Source organism: Pseudorca crassidens, chromosome 12 (genome assembly GCF_039906515.1).
Source record: "Pseudorca crassidens isolate mPseCra1 chromosome 12, mPseCra1.hap1, whole genome shotgun sequence".
NCBI classification, from domain to species: domain Eukaryota; kingdom Metazoa; phylum Chordata; class Mammalia; order Artiodactyla; family Delphinidae; genus Pseudorca; species Pseudorca crassidens.
In genome coordinates this window covers 57,191,252-57,208,817 of record NC_090307.1, presented here as the reverse complement: position 1 = coordinate 57,208,817, position 17,566 = coordinate 57,191,252, and the positions used below count along the sequence as shown (strand labels likewise).

Genomic DNA, 17,566 nt, shown 5'->3' with positions numbered 1-17,566 from the left:
TACTAAAGAGAAGTATGCAATATGCTTAACAAATCAAGACATAATTCTAGTCTATGAAAACACGGAAGTAAACTTTTTCACTGAACTTGGTAGTCATTTATCAATATATCACAGAACTAGTGAAATCAGAAGAAATACAAAGTAAAAGATTTCTCTTTTAAATACCATCCTATAATTACTAGCCCAACATAACGAATGGTCTTGTATAAAGCATAAAAGTGAATTCCAGGGCTTCCCTGGTGGCACAGTGGTTGAGAGTCCGCCTGCCGATGCAGGGCACACAGGTTCGTGCCCTGGTCTGGGAAGATCCCACGTGCCGCGGAGCGGCTGGGCCCGTGAGCCATGGCCGCGGAGCCTGTGCTCGCAACGGGAGAGGCCACGGCAGTGAGAGGCCGGCGTACCGCAAAAAAAAAAAAAAAAAAAAAAAATCCAATTATGTTTAATTATACCTAATAAAAAATTCAAATCTTCACCAGTGGACTACTAAATAGGTCAAGGTACATAAGTTTTTATTTCCACTAAAATGAAAACATAGAAAAATGAAATGCTATGTTCCATTTCCACCAAGAATTTAACAAGAGCTTAAGAATAACTGAGGAGAAACACAAGTGAAAAAGATGTAAACAAATTCTATTAGTAAGATTTAAATATGGTACTACACAAAGATATAAATATTTTCTAGTCCATGTTATTTGTTTTATTGGAGTGTGGTCTAAAGAATCAGAATACTAGGAATTTATATTATCAGACATTATTTTACTTTGAAATTAGGCTTCCTAACATTAAAAAAATATATCTAATGTCTCTTTATTGCTTGTCACTTGGGATAGTGATTCTTTAACACTAATTTGATCTCTCTCCAAAATACTTAAATAGTATCTTCAGATACTCAAGTTATTGATGAATTCATAAATGAAATAACTGCTTGCATAAGGTGAGATGTGGAGAAACTTTACCTTATATTTAAAGATAATTAATATTTTAAGGCCAAGTGTCCTACCATGAATTTTAATGCTGCTAACCTATCCCTAAACATATACCTGCTAAAAAGAAGCAACCTCTTTTTGAAGTCAAAGGAGGTACTATGTGTTCAAAAAAAAATGAGAAATATGAAATTAACATGTATAAAAGTAAATTTATAAATATAATTACATAACCATGAAGAGATGATACCATGAAAATGTTTAGCAGGTATAACTGAAAAGACATTATGACAGTAGAAAAATGATAGAAATTAAAATTTGTTTTACTAAAAAGTATTACGTGAAAGTTACATACTAAAAATATTAATCCTACCCATTTCATAATGACTGTAAGTAACCAAGTCATAACCTCAAGAAGTTAAAAATCTCAGAAGGTGAAACTTACCTTTCTGGCACTAATATTTAACAGTTAATAAGTAGTAGTTTTACTTACAAGGAATCCAATCTTTCTTTTAGTTAATTCTTATTACTGCCATTTTGTTTCTTCAACAAAACAGTTAAATGACTTCCAATTATAAAGAGAGGTTAAATATCATATTTTACCAAGGTAACTTTTATGGAGCTTTAAATTTTGAAAAAGGAAAACACACCTATTCAACAGGGAAGAAACAATCTTCTTTATTAACCTCACTGTATAGTCAGAAAGGATTAAAAAACACACACATTTCCTGGGCCACAAAACTGTACCAAAAGTATTTCCTTATAAAATAACTTCACAATCCAATAGTCCTGGACTGACACAAAGACATATATTGACATACATTAGCATGAATTAAGACACAATTCAAATGTTTTTGCAGCAACTTTCTAGTAGACCCTTATTCCCTTAATGAGGGAGGGTACAATGTCTTTAATCCCTTAAAAATAGTAATAAAAAATTACAAAATAACGTAAACATAGAATTAAGGCTGAGACTATATAATCTAGTATTAATAAAGTCAAACAATACTTATAAAATTGCTGCTGCTGCATATTATATATATATACACATATATATACAGGATAAGTCTTTAGAAATTTAAAATGCTACTGCTGTCACAAGTCCACCCATCACTTTAATGTTTTTCCATATATCTTAACATCTGAATTCCCAGATACATGTGCTTGTCTACGTTTATTCTGAATTCTTAAAAGTTTCCTTGCATATTTACAATTAAATACCTAACCTCTAGAATTTTCCTTAAACGCAACAGACATAACAGTTATGTTAAATAAATTCACACAAAAGTAATAAAAAGGTTTGCTTTCAAGAAATAGTTGTAGCATATTCATGATAAACATACTGAAAAATAGTACATACACTTTTCTTCAGGATTAATAAATGCTATGTGTCAGTTTTGCAGTCACTACCATAGCTGCATATCTCTGACACACCTGCAAGATAATGACAACCAAAGGGCATGATGACTGGAAGAATTCCAGTAAACCCATATTGTTCGGTGAGATTCACAAAACTGAATGGTTGTTTCCAGCGCCATCTGGCTAGACATGGAAATACATGTCTAGATACTTGTTATCATCCCCAGAAGTATTCGTCTGTAAGTCACCCTCTTGGTCTTCTGAAACAGAGCTGCAGAAGGCAGGGCATTCTTAGTGAGACCAATGGCCCCCTCTTCTGTCACCTCTCACACATCTGTTTTGGTTATAATCCTGATCAAAATGGAAAAAAAAAACACAGTAAATTTTATGTACCAAAGTTTTCCTTTCCTGTAACTCCCTCATCAGACCTGGATGGTTAAATATCCAGTGGAACTATGTTCTACTAATTATAATAATTCTTGGTATAAACAGACAATTAAATCCTTGTATATAACCACTTCTTTCACATGTATGCAGCAAACAAAAGCTTAACATAAAAACAGTAATTAATATATACAGAGGAAGGGATAAGTAATTTTTAGCACAGTTCTCTGGAATGGTGTATCCCAGACCCAAATTCTGCAGATTTTTGCCTATTTTCCCCTTTCCTAAAATGAAATGACCACTTTAAAAATTAACAAGAATTACAATGCTCATTAGAGAAAAGTCACAAAGACAAGCAAAAGGAAAAACACTTAAAAATACCCACAATTCCATTCACGTAGAGATGAACAGAATGAACATTTTAGTATATATTTATGCAGATATTTCCTTATTCAGATATACTTTTTATTTATTTAATTTATTTATTGCGGTACGTGGGCCTCTCACTGTTCTGGCCTCTCCCATTGCGGAGCACAGGCTCCGGACGCGCAGGCTCAGCGGCCATGGCTCACGGGCCCAGCCGCTCCGCGGCATGTGGGATCTTCCCGGACCGGGGCACGAACCCGTGTCCCCTGCAACGACAGGCGGACTCTCAACCACTGCGCCACCAGGGAAGCCCTATATTTCTTAATAATAGTTCCCTGAACTGCCATCTCCAAATAGAAGACACACAATTTTGATAAAAAGCTATTTTGTAATCTTTATTAGTAGAAAATCAGGGCTTCCCTGGTGGCACAGTGGTTGAGTGTCCACCTGCCGATGCAGGGGACACGGGTTCGTGCCCCGGTCCGGGAAGATCCCACATGCCGCGGAGCGGCTGGGCCCGTGAGCCATGGCCGCTGAGCCTGCGCGTCCGGAGCCTGTGCTCCGCAACGTGAGAGGCCTGTGTACCGCAAAAAAACAAAACAAAAAAACCCCCAAACTGAAGCCTCTACTGAAGAAAATGAGTCTATTGCATAGTATATATTGCTAAGTATATTTTGTTGATTCTAAAATCCACATTTTTCCACATTTAACATCTCTGAAATCTACCTTATAATGTCATGAGTTAATTTGCAGTGTTTTAATGTTTCATGAAAAATGGTGTTTCTAATAATTACTGACATCCTACAGTTGATGAAATATGGTATATAATCCCTATAAAAGCTAACAATATATAAATAGGTAATAGCCACATACTAATATAAATAATAACATAAACACACACACATTTTGCTATTATTTCCTACTACTGAATTTGTTTCCAATTGTATGGATGAAATATATCACTATTTCAGTACTGTTAAAGATACTTTAATTTCAAGTGCTGTAACATTTTTGATATGGTGTGATTTATGGAGAACAGGCAGAGACTGGGGCAGAGGCTGGGGATGAGGAAATTACTAATTAAACAGTGGCTTAAATTTTAAACTGAAATTTAAAGTGATTTTAAATTTCCCAAAGGTAAGCAGGATGCAAAAGGGAAGCCATAGGCTAGAATACACCAAATTTGCAACCTAAATCTTCTCACCTGCCACCACAAAGCTAGACATTTGTTTTCTGTGTGCCAAAAGCTGTACTGACAATATGGTCTCTCTTGCTCTATGAAAACATTTACACTCCTCCTCCTTTTCTTGATATTCTACAGTTTTGCTATGAATTATCTTGGTATATCTTTTGTCAGTCATTGTGCTGGGCGTTCAACCCTTTGAACCCTTTCATCCCTGGGAATTCTCTTCCACATGATTTTCTTCTCCATTTTCTTCTTTCTAGGATTCCTGATAGTCTCAGTTGGTTCTCTACATCTCCTCTCCTTTCTCTTCACATATTTTCCCTATTTTTCTGTGAAGTTTCCTTTACTTTAGTCCTTTGAATTTTTTTTTCCCCCTCCTTGCCTGGCTTCCCCCACACTTAGTTCTTTGAATTTTTCAATTTCAGCAACAGTATCTGTAATCTTGTCCTGGCTGTTTTTTTCTCCTAATACCCCCTTAGTTTCATGAATATAACTCCTTCGGCAATCTAATCAAGAATTATGTACAGTTTTAAAAGAGTTCGGTTGAATCATCTTCCAGGGGTGGTTTTGCTATTTATCTTGGATCTCCCCTCACATGTTGTTGACTCCCCTCATATGTGTGATGTCTCTTGGTTGTACGATTACATTTAAGAAAGAGGACTGTGCTGCTGGCCTGGATTTCTTCTGCTGTTATAAAAATAGAACTGTTTTCCCATTATGGCTCCTCTCTGAGTGGGAATTTTATGGGATAGTGGGAGCAGGGGCGTGGACAAACAGGCTTTGCTTTAAGGGCGTGGCTGGAGAGCCAACTAGTAGGTTGCTAGTCCCTAGATGCTGGCAATAGACAAGCCTCTAGGGTGCCACCAAGTACACCAGAAGCCAATATACCAACATTTAACTAACTAATTACCATCATTATCTAACTTCCTGGTGGGAGCTTTAATACCTGGAACAAAGGAACAAAGCTCTCAAAGTTTGGGGTTGAAAATTTGGCATGTTCTAGCCTAGGTTTCCTCTCCTTCTCCATTCTGCTCTCATCCTTCCTGTTTTGGGCTGGACTTCTCTGACTGAGTCTAGGGTTCCACCAGGCATTGTGTCCCTCTGTCTCTCGACCACTCCCAGTACCTTCTCCTTTAGTATATTCCAGCCTTGTTTCTATCCTGTAATTCCCAGAAAACCTCAATCAAATGTGAAGGCAGAAGGAAGACCGTTTCAGACATGCAAGGGCTCCAGTTTCTTTCTACACGCTTTTCATAAGGAAGTTATGAGAGAAAAAAAGACAAGGAGGGCTTCCCTGGTGGCGCAGTGGTTGAGAGTCCACCTGCCGATGCAGGGGACACGGGTTCGTGCCCCGGTCCCGGAAGGTTCCACATGCCGCGGAGCGGCTGGGCCTGTGAGCCATGGCCGCTGAGACTGCGTGTCCGGAGCCTGTGCTCCGCAACGGGAGAGGCCATAACAGTGAGAGGCCCGCGAACCGCAAAAAAACAAAAACAAAAACAAACAAACAAAAAAGAAAGACAAGGAATCCAAGAAACAATGGATTCAACTCAAGAGAGCTGCCAAGGAGGACCCAGAAGGCCTACATGGTTACTAGTTACTAAAGCAGGTGGAAGAATACATGATCAAGTTACATACTGAAGGAAAAAAGAAAATTAGAAACTCCACAGAAGTTAACAACAACCAAGAAACAGTCTAAATAAGAACTGGATTAAAATTTAACATGATTTTAAGAACTGATACAATATAGAAGATTTGACTTTCATGCTTGGAACACTGACTCACGGCCTAAGTAAGTGTCATGACGTTAGAACCTTACAAAGAGGGAAATGTAATCCTAGCACACACTTTGCCTACACTATATATTTACATAGCCATAATAATATATGTTGTTTATCACCTTCTACCTTTGAAAAAAGCATGGAGGACTGGGTTGATGGTTACAGGAGAGAATATAACTAAATAATCACGAGAAAGGGTAAGTTCTAAAATAATTCAGAACAATTTAGTCCAAAAGTCATGAGGTGGGCCAGGCAAGACAGACCTCCACACCAAGGTGTTGGGTGGGCTGTGCTGTCTGAAAGCTGATAAAACAAGACCAACATAATGTATACAAAAAATGGAGGCAACAACAGAATAACCACAACAGTTAAAACAAAGGTTGCCTCTGGGAAATGGGACGGGGTAAGGATACACAGGAGCAAGATTTCATCATCATAAGCTCTTTCAATACCTGTGCTGTCCAATCTGGTAGCCACTAGCCTCGTGTGGCTCCAGAGCACTGGCAATGTAGCTAGTCCTAATAGAGATTTGCTGTCTTCTGAATTTTGAAGACTTTGTATGAAAAAAAGAATTTAAAATATCTCATTAATAATTTACTATTTGCAGTATGTTGCAATGATAGTATTTTGTACACTGTGTTCAATAAAATACACTATTAAAATTAATCTCGCTGTTTCTTTTAAAATGGCTCCTAGAAAATTTTAAATTACATGTGTGGTTCACATTTTACAGTACAACACTAAATCTATACACCAATTCATTTACATACATGTATTACTTTAATGAAAATGATACTATTACTAACAACTTAAATATAAACTAAAAGAAACTTTAGCCCATACCACCTCTGAATTGCTACAAAATCTTAATAAATAAGATCCAAATTAATGACATCATTTGTAGTTCTGTAGAACTGTAAGGTCCTAGGCTAATTCAGTGCTGAGGCTGCAGGGTAGCCTCAAGAATATGTACTTTAAAACTGCTTGACAGGAATTTCCTCACTTGGTCTTTTAAAAAACTGGAAAAATGTTTCCCATCTTCCATAAAACACTTCTTTTGTTTGTTTTTTTTTTTTTTTGAGGTATGCGGGCCTCTCACTGCTGTGGCCTCTCCCGCTGCGGAGCACAGGCTCCGGACGCGCAGGCTCAGCGGCCATGGCTCACGGGCCCAGCTGCTCCGCGGCATGTGGGATATTCCCGGACCGGGGCATGAGCCCGTGTCCCCTGCATCGGCAGGCGGACTCTCAACCACTGCGCCACCAGGGAAGCCCCATAAAACACTTCTTGAAAAATTATGGCAAACCTACAGAAAAGCAGAAGAAATAATATAACATTTTGCCCACTCTTATTTTGATATGCAGTCGCTTTTTCATCCTGTAGTGTTTTAGAGTATATCCCAGACATCATGTTATTCAACTGGTAAATACCTCAGTACACATTTCTAACTGTATATTTATCTTATTATAAACTCTATGATGCTGTTATACACAAAATTCACAATTCCTTAATATATCTAATATCCAGGTGATTTAAAAATTTCTCCAAATTTTTTCAAAATTGCATTTTAAAGATTCAAATCCATATCCAAACAAGGTCTACAATTTGCATTTGATTATTATACCTTTCAGGTACTTTTATTCTATAACAAACAGTTCATCCTTCTCCCTATGCTTCTTTTATGTCATTAATTTATTCACAAAACCAGTCATTTGTCCTGTACAATGTTATATTCTTGACATTCTAGATTTGGCGTACTGCTTCCTGGTGGCATCATTTAACTTGTTCCTAAATTTCCCTTATTTCCTGTACACTTGGAGTTAAACTGAAGGCACTTCTCAAATTCGTGAGAGATTTAAGCTTTGATACCTTAAGGTATCTATTGTATGCAATGAATTAACCTCCTTCCTGGGCATCTAGAATGTTAGATGAACTATCCTGGGGAAAAGTCACCCAGTTTTCTGCAGTGCTTATTTCCTGCACAGAACCCCAGCTGAGAAAGGCTGACTGGAAGCTTCATTAGATTCAGGTTATTTCTCTACTGAATCACATAATAGCAAATATCCTGCTTTTTAATCAGTGGGTTCAGGAATGTCCATCTGATCTTTCCATTATTAGCATTACTATTATTTTTTTTCAGGCAAGGCTTTATTGGGGGCCCCTCCTACAGCAGGGGGGCCATTATTATTAACTTTCCCCCTCAACTTTTTACCTAATAATTTGGGTATCCATTGATTATTATTTCCTAAATCCATTATTTTATTAGGAGTGGCCAAAATGTGATGTTTTAATTTTATCATGCTTCTTATACTTTATTCTTATATAAAGAACTTTATAAAGAAGACCTTCTATAAAAAACTTTCTCCAATTATTTGGTTACCCTGAAAGTTCACATAAGAAAGAATGAACATGTCTTTTCTATATGAATATATCAATGAGTTGGTGTCATTATCTCACAATTTTTTTGCAAGATATTATTTTGGGGAGGGGCATACTATGGCTTCAGTCTACCTCTCCAACCACGTCTTGGGACTTTCTCCCTCTTACCCACTATATTTTAGACTCACAAGCATCTTCTCAGTTCCTCAAATATGCCAGGCTTGTTATTTTCTCAGAGCTTTCATACCTATTCTCCCTCTGACTGAAACCAATCCCTACATGGCTGGCTTCTCATCCTTCAGTTCTCTGTTAAAATGCATCTTTCCCAACAACCAACATAGTTTTCCCATTATTCTACATCACTTCATCCTTTGTTCTTTTTTTTTTAAATTTATTTTTGGCTGTGTTGGGGTCTTTGTTGCTGTGCGTGGGCTTTCTCTCATTGCGATGAGCAGGGGCTACTCTTCATTGCGATGTGCGGGCTTCTCACTGAGGCTGCTTCTCTTGTTGCGGAGCACAGGCTCTAGACATGTGGGCTTCAGTAGTTGTGGCATGCAGGCTCAGTAGCTGTGGCGCACAGGCCTAGCTGCTCCGCTGCATGTGGGATCTTCCCGGACCAGGGCTTGAACCCGTATCCCCTGCACTGGCAGGAGGATTCTTAACCACTGCGCCACCAGGGAAGTCCCCTATCCTTTGTTCTTTTGTAAAACTTAACATTATTCTATATTTTTACATATAGAAAAAGGTTTACTTTTTTGAATTGTCCTTCTTCTGCACAGGATTGCAGACCTCCCAAGGGGGCAAGAACCATATCACTTTTATTTACCCAGCAAGATACAGCACAAAATAATCAAATGGTTACTGAATAAATGTAGAATATGTGGATGGATAGGGCATAGAATACCAATTCTAAATACCACGGTCTCAAAGGAACTCCTCAAAGGTCAATACGAGAAACTTATTCAGGCAGGGTCTATATTTGAACCTTTTGAAATAAGGTATAATAAATCCCAGTACTATGGTATCTTTCTGTGGGATGGCCTTACTAGCATCTATACTGAAACAGACAATTTTCTTCACTGAGTTAGGATGCAGATGGCTTTGTTGGCTTCTTGGTGAGCTATGTAAGTGGTATCTGATTTTCCAAACCACATATCATAAGCAACTTCTATATGAGTAATGTACAAATGATTCTGCATATTCTATACTTAAGTTGCTGATCCTATGAAGCAGAATACAGTGTATTAGAAAGTTTCCAAATAATTTGCAAAAATCATTTAGAAAACTGGAGCATCCTAGGAGAAAATAATGATTACATCTTATCTTCATTACCCATCATCATTCAGTTCACTTAAAAAGAAACAAAATTAATTCTGGTTCAAGGTGGGTAAAATACCCTCATGCTATATTTAAAGTATAAAGAGCCAAAACCTTGACAAAGTAAGCAATCATAACTTTCGGGTCACAGTAGACTCACCTATTTTGTCTTGTAACTTCTCTTCTCATTCTCTTAGGAGGAACTGGACAGTCTGTCATTGGATGACGCAGTGAGTCATTACACTTACGTGTGGGAGTCATACCTGTAAAGACAGAAAATTTAGAAAATAAACCTTTAAAAGACTGGAATTATTATAAGCAATACAAGTGAATGTCTTAATTTATAGAAGAGTAATTAATAAATAATACTGAGAATGCTTCTTACTACTCTTGCTGACCGAACAGCTTACAAACATTTGTCAGTTCACTTGGAGGTCAAGAGTGTCTGTAATTTAAATTCTGGATCATTCGCATACTTTCTTCTTGTAGCTGAACTCTCTCTAATCATGAACACTATCTTCATGCAGAGAAAGATGTTAAAAAAAAATACAATACCTAGTTTTTGCTCTATCAGTTTGAGATTCTTCTCTTGTTCATCAAGTTCCTGTTTTTTCTTCTTCATATCCGGAGTGTGAAGGTATTCCAACTGCCCGTTAAGGTCCTTGTTCACAGTGCCCAACCTGCACACAGCAGTGCGGTACTGCTGAAGAAGATCTGCAAAGAAACCAAAGACATTCGATTAAAAGTACTGATATCATATCAAAGCAGTGTTTTAGGAAAGAAGAATCAGCAACACTGAGTGTTGTTATAGTAACGTGGGAACTACTTTTAACGTTCGGTGTAAACAAATACAATAAAAAAGCACAGTTTAGAGCCCAGCACAAGACTGGTGCTTGTTAAATATTAATTTTTTTCAGCTGCTTGACTTTAATAAATTTCTATGTCAGGAAAGAGTTTTCTATATAAAAGCACTCTGAATTAAATCACTCTCTCAGTCAGTGTTTACATCCTGTTTGATACTCAGTATTCAATCTAACTCCACAGAAATTTGTGAGAAGGGGAAGAATGCACTAAATATAGCATTATTAGAAAATCCCTGCTTCCCAGTACTGATGAACCTAGTGGCAGGGCAGGAATAAAGATGCAGACGTAGAGAACGTACTTGAGGGCACGGGGGGCGGGGGGGAAGGGGAAGCTGGGACGAAGTGAGAGAGTAGCTGACATATATACACTACCAAATGTAAAATGGATGGCTAGTAGGAAGCTGCTACATAGCACAAGGAGATAAACTTGATGCTTGGGCTTCCCTGGTGGCACAGTGGTTGGGAGTCCGCCTGCCAATGCAGGGGACACTGGTTCGGGCCCTGGTCCGGGAGGATTCCACATGCTGCGGAGCAGCGAAGCCCGTGCACCACAACTACTGAAGCCCGCGTGCCTACAGCCCATGAGCCACAGCTGGAGAGAGCCCGTGCACAGCAACAGGGACACAATGCAGCCAAAAATAAATAAATAAATTTTAAAAAAAAACAAAAAAAACAAAAAAACCTTGATGCTTTGTGACTATCTAAAGGGATGGGATAGGGAGGGTGGGAGGGAGGCTCAAGAGGGAGGGTATATGGGGATATATGTATACATATAGCTGATTCACTTTGTTGTATAGCAAAAACTAACATTGTAACAACACTGTAAAGCATTTATATTCCAATAAAGATGTGAAAGAAAAAAAAAGAAAATCACTGCTTCCAACAGACATGATCATTACCTTAAACACAGCTTTCAAAAACACTCTTGGATACTTAATTTTCAGAAAGCTTAACTTGCATTACTTTTTTAAAAACATATTACATTGGTCAAGTTTGAGACTATTTATTGCCTGTTTGTATAATTTATTAGACACCAAAAATTAAATACATTGACTATACTTTAGTCCAGGGGTCAGCAAACTATGTAGTCCATGGGCCAAAAATGGTTTATACAGTTTTAAATGATTACATTCTAAATGGTTATATAAATATGTTCATAGCACCCTCAATTTTGCCTCCTGGATCACAGAGCCTAAAATATTTACTATCTGACCCTTTGAGACTCTAGTCACACAAAGATTATCAATATTCATGGGAATGGGCATAAAAACACCCAATTGCTTAATAAATATATACAGTGGGTTTACATATAAAACTGTGGAAGAAATTATTTGAGTCAGGGTACACGAGATACGAGATATTCTATACTTTAAGGGTCAATAACAGTATTTTTAAAAAACTATCAAGCATTCTGGGAACGAGTGAACAAACACACACCTGTGAACACTTATGAGAATATTCATATATTTAAATATGAATTCCATATGTGTAACTGAGTGATGACAAGGTCCTTATGTTTCTTAATTCTTTATGATTTATTGGGAACTCAAAGGTAACTAAAAATGTCTGGTTTTCTGGTTTGATAGTATTTCTAATTTCATGTTAAAGTTATGTTTTCTATATGCATAAAACTATATTTATTTTGTATGTGAATGAGTTACAAAATTATGTTCAGATCCATATGTTAGGGATGCTGCCTAATTCAGAAGACGATACACAAAAATTTCAAGTTGCTAACGGTTGAAATCCTACTTCTTAACATAATAAGTTAGTTATGAGGTTCTTTTACCTTTTAAATACTCAAGAAAAAGTATGTTCAAAAGCTTTAACAGAACATTAAGTCAACTTGTTATTTATAAACTGAAAGATGGATTATTAAATACTTCCCATTAAATGGAGCACTAATATTAAGTTCATATTTTATGTATAAGGTAGACAGAAGCAACTTAATTTAATATGCCTTAGCAATTCCCAATTTTTTGTACATGAAATGTAATTTCTATTTACCATAGTGTCTATAAAAGTCTTTTCTAAGTCATTTAATAACATTTTGCCAAAGAGAAAAGCTAAAAATTCATATTTAATTCTGTTTATAAATGATTTTAGAGCTCTAACATTATATGTTGTCTGAAAATTTTAATTATCTAGGAAAAAAACTAATGATGCTTTACTGTGAAAACAGCAAAATACTTTAAAATAAAAAATTAGGGACTTCCCTGGTGGTCCAGTGGGTAAGAATCCACGCTCCCAATATAGGGGGCCGGGGTGCAATCCCTGGTCAGGGAACTAGATCCCACATGCATGCCGCAACTACGAGTTCGCATGCCGCAACAAAGACCCTGTGTGCTGCAACTAAAACACGGCACAGCCTAAATAAATACATAAATATTAAAAAAAAAAGTGTAGCTTAAAATTAAAAATAAAATTAAATTAAAAATTAGTTCATGTAAAGGGACAAAAGCTCAAATTACAGTGTGTTTATTTCTCTATGCTACATATTAAGAAAGATATATAGATTATTTCAATGTATTCAGGGGTAGACTCTCTGGGAACAAATCAGAGAAGTTCTTGTAAATTTTGTTACTTAATTTTTAGGTGACACATTGTTCACTGAGGCAGATCTGGAAAAATATATAGAAGAGGATAATGGAGAAGTAAATTATCTCAATTATGTAATTCAGGAAAAAAACATTTTTCTTTCTACTCTTTTGTGTCACTGTGCAAATGAATACATACACTGTCCTGAACTTGGCAAAGTTATCTTTTTTTTTTTTAAACATCTTTATTGGAGTATAATTGCCTTACGTATCTAACATTTTTGAGGTTGAAATTCCTCATCTGTAAAATGAGGGGAACAGCAGTAAATGAAATAATTCAAGTGACAACCTTAACAATGTATGTGGGACATAATAAGCCCTCAAATAGTAACTATTATTATTCTCTTGAAAATTGCTTATTCATGTTATCCACTCATTTTTCTATTAGTCTTTGTCTTTTTTCTTGATTTTTTTTTTTTTTTTTTTTTTTTGCGGTACGCGGGCCTCTCACTGCTGTGGCCTCTCCCACTGCGGAGCACAGGCTCCGGACGCACAGGCTCAGCGGCCATGGCTCACGGGCCCAGCTGCTCTGCGGCATGTGGGATCTTCCCGGACCGGGGCACGAACCCGTGTCCCCTGCATCAGCAGGCGGACTCCCAACCACTGCGCCACCAGGGAAGCCCTTTTTTCTTGATTTTTAAAGGTTGCTTTTAATAATAAGACTATAACACCTTTGTCTACTATATATGCAATTTTCCCCAGTTTGTCATTTGCCCTTCCATTTTCTTCAAGGTACTTTAAAATTTTTATGTAAACTTAAAATAAATTAACTATAAAATGTTTTCTCACATGTGCCAGTACTTGTCTGTCAAAAAGCCCTTCTCTCCAAGGTGGGTGTTTCTATTTTAGATAGGCTGATCAGGGAAGTCCCTGAAGGTGTGACATTAAAGTATAGAACTGGAAGGAAAAGAATCAAGCCATGAACGTATCTGGGGCAAAACCATTGGAGATAAGGGAACATTAAAATAAAGTGTTCCTTTCAAGATTAAACTTTCTAATTTCTATTCAACTGTGCTAAGAACTTCCTGAACACAGCTGAAGAATGGTGGTACTATAAGTTTTCTTTGCCTGTGCCATTTTGGGAAATAGGTTTATTAGTTTCATAAGATGCCCTGAGTGATCTCCATTTTTATCTATACTCTGCAACAAATTATATTTGAAATTCACTTATGAAAAACCTATAGGATGGAGTTAACTTTTTGAACACTTCTTCAGGCAATGGTCTGTATAAGTTTTCTTCCTTATTTAAATCGATTTTGTTCACTTGCAATTTTCTAGAATTTAGTCCACTTTATTTGGACATGCTAAATGTATTTATAATATTATGAAAACCTAAGAAATCTCTATTTCTGAATGCATCCTTTGAGCCATTACTCCTATTGTATTTATTTTTGCCCAAAGACTGTCTTTACAAATTGTATATTCAATACAAGGGTTTTCTTTTTTTGCAATCCATTTGGTTGTACTTGTTTCTTGAGATGTATTTTTTCCCTCCTCTCATTTGAGTTGAATGGTTAATTTGTTTTTCTCATTTAATAATAAAAGCGTTAAGCCTGTAGGTTTACATTTGATCTCAGCTGTCTTCATGCCTGTTATGTATAATGTGTAATATTCTCATTCTTTTTAATATTTAAACTTTGACAAAATAGTTGTTTCTAAATATCCACTATTTGAGCTTACTTTGGGAGGAAAGGAATAAGTTACTTTTTAGTTCTGTTACTATCCTAAGTAAATTTTGCTTTTCGTAATTTGTAGTCTCATTGTAGCTGAGTAGCAATTTGATCAACGAATTTATGGCCATTTTTTGTGACATATTACCTTCTTACCTAAGAAGGTACTGGTATTACAACTTATTAGGTAGAAAATTCCTTGTTTTTTGACTAACGACCTGTCATGGATTAATGGTTTCTCATAACAATATTTCTGTCTCTGTATAATCAACAGTTTTAAGAAATCTGATTATGTAATTTATTGCATCAAGTTAATTAACTTTTGGTCCTCTAGTATGGAATATATCTGTTATCAAAACGAATCTATCTTTGTTCTTTTAGTGCCATTGCCTTGAAGTTAACTTTGACACTAATACTGTTACTTGTGATTTTGTCTATTCAATGTTTACATTTCTTCTTTGTTAATTCTTTAATTTTACACTGTATTGGTGTAGAAGGGAGTTTCTTATAAAAGATATAAAGCAGTGTCATGGAGAGAATAGCCTTCAGGTACAGCTGGCTCTGGGTTTGAGTTCTGTTCTATGGCTTACTGACCATGTGGCTTCTCATGTCATTTAAATTTCCACACTTCTCTCTTTACTCACTTTATTTAACTTTACTTCCTGGCACATGTTAAGCACTCGATAAATGGCAGCTATTTTTAATATATCCTAGCACTAGATTTAAAAATCTGAATGTCTTTAAATGAAAGAACTTCATGTATTCACATGTTATTCAAGGTCTTATTTCTAATCATCTTATTTTACAACATGTAAATACTCATTTTTTCTTCTGTTTTATGCTCTAAATTTATTTGCTCTTATTTCATTATCTCATATCAAATACTATAATGCAAAACACGGTCTATGCAAAATTAGAAGACACTCTGCTTTTAATTGTGCTAGTAAGCAGGCAATTTTTGTGGTGGTAGTCTAGTTCAAAATTGCTTTTTCTCTGCAAACAATCCCATGATACACAAGGAAGAGTTTCCTCAAAGCTCTGTTCTATCTGATCCTTACTATGGCTGGCTGATTTCAGAGGGAACTTCTATCTCCTAGGAGGTGCGGGCTCTGAGTCATGTTAAGAGATGCCCTTCTAGGTGAAGATGCAAGGAGCTCACGCTGCTGAATGTCCCAGAGCCATCCTTGTTTTTGTCTTGGCTGTTTCCAATCTCCTTTGAATGTGTGATTTCCTCCACTTTCTTTCCAATACATTCCTGTTTCACTTAAAAGTGGTCAGGCCTGGGCTTCCCTGGTGGCGCAGTGGTTGACAGTCCGCCTGCCGATGCAGGGGACACGGGTTCGTGCCCCGGTCCGGGAAGATCCCACATGCCGCGGAGCGGCTGGGCCCGTGAGCCATGGCCGCTGAGCCTGCGCGTCCGGAGCCTGTGCTCCGCAACGGGAGAGGCCACAACAGTGAGAAGTGGTCAGGCCTGGTTGCTATCGCTTAAAATCAAAAGTACCTTATACATATCCAGTAATTTTAAATTGTCTCATTTGATTTTTCAAACCGTTTGTCTAATATTTGAGTGCTTATTGTTGAATCATTAGTCTGTATGTGGAGTGTATCTTTGAAGATATTTATCAAGAAGAAAAAGTAACTGTTATGTTTTTTAAGTCCTTGCATTATCTGTTAACTTTACATGTTTGACAAACCAATAGGGCACAGAAGTCTTTAATTATAATCTTTTCATCCCAAAGATCTATGGATAAGGCCTTACTGTTATACTGACAGTCAGATGCCCAGGTAAACTGGAAATTCTGTCAAAAATACCTGCGCATTTTTAAAGTTCCACAGGTAATTCCTTTTAGTTTGGGATCCACTGCCATAAACTGTAGTGCTGGAGTGATAAGGGTTGAGGGTTTTTTATGCTGATTCACTGCCTCTGACTAAATTGTTTTCTCTTATTTCTTATAAGTTTGTTTAGATGTTCACTTATTTTCTATAGAGAAGATTTTTTCATGCATTCACTGTCATCATTAACAGAAGTATGAAATTCTGTATTGTTTATAACTTAAACTTTCTGTATATTATGATGTTTTGACATCTTAAAAAGCCTTTCTGGCTGGCGAGAGATTGCCTCGCCTGGGACGAGCCAATTCTTAGAGATAGCTAAGCGTCTAGCATGCCTTTGATACACAAACTAACCAATCCAGAGCCAAGCTTCCTCTATCTGGCACCTGCACCCCAAGGAGTAACATTCCTCTGCCTTAATCATCTCAGAGCCAGGTACCAGGCAACTAGCTAGAAACCACGCCTAGAGCCCAAAGACCACTGAAATTATTCAAGCAGGTCAACCCTAAACTGTTGACCTTGTCATCCCTTTGCTGCAGAGACCCCAGTAAAGGCTGTGGCTGAAGTACTCTCCTTGCTCCTGTCTTCTGCCTCCTGACCACGCTGGTGTTCTTCCATATGGCCCCTGTGTGGCAGGCTGTGCCTCCTGTCCCTAGGACCTGTGAGTATAATAAACTTTGTTTTCCTGAGCCTCTCTTGTGTCTCCTCTTGCAGCTGCACCTGACTATCTCATAAAAGGAAATATGAGATATCCTACCATCTTTCTCAATTACTATTTTAAACATTGCTGGGGGCTGAAGTAATAACGCCAAACTGGATACTACCCAAATTCCTCAACAGCAGAATAATAAAGAAATAAATTGTGGTATACGTACACAGTGGGATACTAACCTGCAATTAAAATGAACTACAAC

General features: G+C 37.1%; 1 protein-coding gene across 1 annotated transcript in view; it reads right to left on the bottom strand.

The window, feature by feature from the left end:
• Positions 1-1,576: 1,576 nt before the first annotated feature.
• SMCHD1 (structural maintenance of chromosomes flexible hinge domain containing 1) overlaps positions 1,577-17,566 on the bottom strand; it is a 128,846-nt gene continuing 112,856 nt past the window's right edge. Inside the window, exons 46-48 of the mRNA XM_067699586.1 lie at positions 10,245-10,403; positions 9,850-9,952; positions 1,577-2,633 (exon numbers count right to left, since the gene is read on the bottom strand). Of these exons, the coding sequence (XP_067555687.1) occupies positions 2,609-2,633; positions 9,850-9,952; positions 10,245-10,403 (287 nt within the window). The 3' untranslated portion in view covers positions 1,577-2,608. The remainder of the gene's footprint in view (positions 2,634-9,849; positions 9,953-10,244; positions 10,404-17,566) is intronic.